We start from the raw sequence: 4469 nt of genomic DNA, 5'->3' as shown, positions 1-4469 counted from the left end.
CAGAATGAAACACTGCCCGATCCTGGGCCAACCTCACTACTGTTGCCATGCTTGAGTCCATTGATGCTGCCACTTGGCCAATCCATCTCGTTGGGCATCCTCCTCTTTTTCTCTAACCCTCCACCTTACCAAACATGATATCCTTCTCCAGCGACTGGTCCCTTCTGATAATATGTCCAAAGTATGAGATACGAAGTTTGGCCATCTTGGCCTCTAAAGAGCACTCTGGCTGCACTTCTTCCAAAACGGATCTATTGGTTCTTTTGACAGCCCATAGCACTTTCAATATTCTCCTCTAACACCATAACTCAAAAGCATCAATTCTTCTATGGTCTTTCTTATTCACTGTCCAGCTTTCGCATGCATATAAGGTCACTGAAAATACCATGGCTTGGGTGCACCTTACTCCTTATTACGTGTTAATTCTGTTTTTTCCATAAACTTTAGGAAGCCCCCGCATATATAAATACATACACATACATGCATATGTATCTATATGAGTCCTGGTGGTGCACTGATTAAGTGCTTGGCTGCTAATCGGAAAGTTGGTGGTTTGAGCCCACCAGTTGCCCTGCAAGAGAACGATGCGGTAGAATATTTCCATAAGAACAGATAGTCTTGGAAATGCTCTGGGGCAGTTCTGCTCTGTCCTTTAAGAGCACTGTGAGTCCGAACTGACTCAGTGGCAGTAGGCACATGAGTGTGTATGTATGTATCGTTCATCATCCTCTGCCCCTGCTGAATTCTGTGAAAATCCCTTTCTCTGCCGTATTAGACACATCTCCTATTTTTCTCCTCTCCATTCCTGCTTCTTAGTCAAACAGAACCATTTTTAACATTTAAGTCACATACTTGGGCTCTGCCACCTCTTCTAGAAGTTTTCCCCACCCTAAAAGAATGATGTTCAGTGTCATGGCACTATGGTATGTGGATTAAGCATATGTTCTAGGCCACTGATGATGGACAGAGCCTGTGTCTCATTCCAGGTGGTGAAATTGTGCCGGGAGTGTCTGCAGAAGCAGGAGCCAGTGTTTGCTGACACCAACCTCTACAGGCTGCGGATGCTAAGCATTGTCTCAGAGATCCTCTCGTATCTCCAGGCCTTTGATGAAGCAGCTGACTATGCAAGAAGGATGGTGGATGGCTACATGTAGGTGATGATCTTTGGTCTCAAAGAGTCTCATGAAAGTGTGCCTATTTTAAGGATGGCAAACAGATGTCACACATGTCACTGCTGTTCCCTCCTGCGCCCACAGCAGGCATCAGCATTTGATCATAGTCGTCTTTATCAGTGAGCATTTTTACCACGGCACTCTAAGTAGTAATGAGCAAACCCTTTCCAACTATTTAATCGGTTTTGGTACCTAAGATGAAATATTGCCAAGCTTGGTCTTTCCCAGATCCTCCAGCATTTCTATCACTTGAATAACATTCTGGTTGCCCTAAGGCTAAGTCCGGTTTGATTTTTTTTGTATTTGAAAAGGGTTTTCCTCCTTAACAATCAACATGGGAAATCCCTTCTTTTTCCTGGGAAACTCCTAAATTTTATCTCAAGTTGATCTTCCATCTCTAGGATGCAGCTGCCTCACAGGGCTGGTTGGAGGAGCAGGAGTATTTAACCAATGAGGACACTTAATAAACTGTCACATGCTGTGCAGAAATAAGGACAATTGGGATTCTGTGCTATGATTGGTTATTATGTCCCAACAGGAAGCTCTACCATCCCAACAATGCCCAACTGGGCATGGCCGTGATGCGGGCAGGGCTGACCAATTGGCATGCTGGTAACATTGAGGTGGGGCATGGGATGATATGCAAAGCCTATGCCATTCTCCTGGTGACACATGGACCCTCCCACCCAATCACCAAGGACTTAGAGGCAAGTAAAGATGCTACATTACTTGGGCTCTCACTCGCTGGTCTGGGCTCTCTGTGGATGAGACGTAGACTTGAAGTGGATTCTTCTGCAGTAAAGTCCATACATTTCCAGCCAGACAAGAAGGAAATGTAAAAGTATGTTAGCTCACTCTCTCCCCATCTCTTTTAAAACATATGAGGAAACTGAGGTCCAGGGAAGGGAAGTAATTTGTCCATAGTTATGTAGTGGACTGAGCGCAAAGCTGAAACGTAGACCCTGTTGCACCATCATGCCCCAAGCCTGAACTGATAAAGTCTGAACAGTGTTGTGTGTGAGTGAATGTGTGTGTACCCATTTACATTAGAAAGAATTCTGGGCTGTGGAGTTTGGGAACATTGGCTCAGGGATCAGATCACCTAGATTGAGTTCAACTTCTCAACTTGCTCACTGTGTGACTTTGTACATATTGGATATGATGGGTCTCAGATTCCTCCTTAATAAATTGGGTTCTAGGCTCAAGTAGGGAGTCCTGGTACGCTGCTGTAGGATAAGCACTGGATTGCATGGTCAGTTTGAACTGCAGAGTCGGTGGTTCAAATTCACCAGCAACTCCTCTGCTATACAGGGTCGCTATGAGTCAGAACCGACATGACAGCACTTAACAACAGGCTTAATTAGAATCCAGTAAAATGATTGAGGCCTCTAAAATCACAGTGCTGTGATGAGGGGTTAATGGATTAATGTAAAATTCTTAGGACCCAAACCCAACTCTCTGCTATTCAGTCAATACTGACTCACAGAGACCTTGCATAAGGTTTCTGAGACTATAAATCTTTAGGGGGGCAGAAAGCCTCCTCTTTCTCCTGTGGAGCAGCTGGTAGGTTTGAACTGCCACCTGTTGGTTAGCAGTCCAGCGCTTATCCTGCAGCCCCACCAGGATTCCTTAAAGCTCTTAGTACACAGTCTGGCAAACTGTATTGTCTCAACGACTTCTGGTTGCCTTTGTGCTAGTTATTTGAGTGACAGGGCTGCTCTCAGAGGGTGAAATGTAAGGAAAGAGCAGATTTTGGTGTCAGAAAAGCTGTTGCAAAATGGTTCTGCCACTTAGGACTTCTGTGAACTTTTACTTCTGTTGGTGGTAGTGGTGATGGTGTGCCGTGGAGTTCGTTCTGACTCATAGCGACCCTGCATAGGGTTTCCGAGGCTGTAAATCTTTATGGGAGCAGAAAGCCTCATCTTTCTCCCATGAAACAGCTGGTAGTTTAGAACTGTTGACCCTGAGGTTAGCAGCCCGATTTGTAACCACTACGCTACCAGAGCTCCTTTTACTTCCTTTATGCCCATTTACTTCTCAGTGACCTTTTACTTTTTGGACCCCCAGTTTCCTCACCTGTATGGTGAGGATAATATACTACTGCTTCTGTACACCATGGAGTTGGTGCTGACTTTTAGTGACCCTGCACAGGGTTTCTGAGGCTGTAAATCTTGATGGGAGCAGAACGCCTCATCTTTCTCCCAAGGAGTGGCTGTTGGGTTTGAATTGCTGGCCTTCTGGTTAGCAGCCCACCATACTACCAGTGGGGAATAATATATTGACCCCTCAAAATTGATGTGAAGGTCAAGTGAGGGTCAGAAGTGGAAATGACCAACTATGTCTAGTATATTAAGCTCCTTCCCAGGCAGACATGTTATCTGCTGTGTTCACTGCTGTGTCCTCAGCCCTTTGCATGGTACTTGGCCCTTGACAAGTATCTGCAGACTTTTCATACGTAGTTCACTGCAGTCTTCACAACCTCTATACGGTATGTAGGAATCTCATTCATTTCATTCATGGGAACACTGACGGTGGAACATGTGCTTTCCTAAAGTCCCACAACCAGTACATGTGGGATCCAGGGATCGAGCCCAGAAACAATCCCTCATTTATCTTCTGAGGGTCCCAGACATCCCCTCACAAACATATAATGAGTGAATGAAGAAGAAGTGTTGACTGAATCTCAGTGACTGAGAGTCATTTACCCCATAGTCTGTCCTTTCAAAAGGGTCCAAGGAGGTCAAAGACCAATTGGGGGCTTGTCATCAATGTTTATGGTGTATCTGTGTCCCACAGGCCATGCGGGTGCAGACGGAGTTGGAGCTGCGCATGTTTCGCCAGAACGAGTTCATGTACCACAAGATGCGTGAGGCTGCCCTGAGCAACCAGCCCATGCAGGTCATGGCTGAACCCAGCCAAGAGCCAGCCCCAGCCCTGTTCCATAAGAAGCAGTGAGGCATTCCCTTGTAGGGGAGTGGCACCCTGGCTGGGGAACTGGGGAGAGATTCTGGAGGCAGTGGTCTTTGGGGAGATCCTTGGTGGGGAATTTGGGATAACGTTCAACCTGTTGTTGTGGGAACAAATGCTCTATGTTCCTTGAGGTTCTCTTGGTTCAATTCAACTCAGTTCAATTTACATTAACTCTATCTTTCTCTCCTTGGTCTAAGTCTGGAAATTTTTATTGCATGCTGGGCCCTGAAGATAAAAGAGCTCCATGTGTATCTGGGGAGGCAAAATAGCAAAATGCAAACAGGCAATGAAAATACAGTCATAAATGTAACGATCAACTAGATGAAG

General features: G+C 45.6%; 1 protein-coding gene across 1 annotated transcript in view; it reads left to right on the top strand.

Annotated features, from left to right (window-relative positions):
* The window catches only part of SMYD1 (SET and MYND domain containing 1), a 48689-nt gene extending 44562 nt beyond the window's left edge, over positions 1 to 4127 (top strand). The window contains exons 8-10 of the mRNA XM_006875856.1: positions 987 to 1150; positions 1711 to 1879; positions 3969 to 4127. Coding sequence (XP_006875918.1) covers positions 987 to 1150; positions 1711 to 1879; positions 3969 to 4127 — 492 coding nt within the window. The remainder of the gene's footprint in view (positions 1 to 986; positions 1151 to 1710; positions 1880 to 3968) is intronic.
* Positions 4128 to 4469: the final 342 nt, after the last annotated feature.

Source organism: Chrysochloris asiatica, unplaced genomic scaffold (assembly GCF_000296735.1).
Source record: "Chrysochloris asiatica unplaced genomic scaffold, ChrAsi1.0 scaffold00341, whole genome shotgun sequence".
Taxonomy (NCBI): domain Eukaryota; kingdom Metazoa; phylum Chordata; class Mammalia; order Afrosoricida; family Chrysochloridae; genus Chrysochloris; species Chrysochloris asiatica.
Note: the sequence above shows the minus strand (reverse complement) of the source record. Positions and strands in the feature narration are given on the sequence as shown.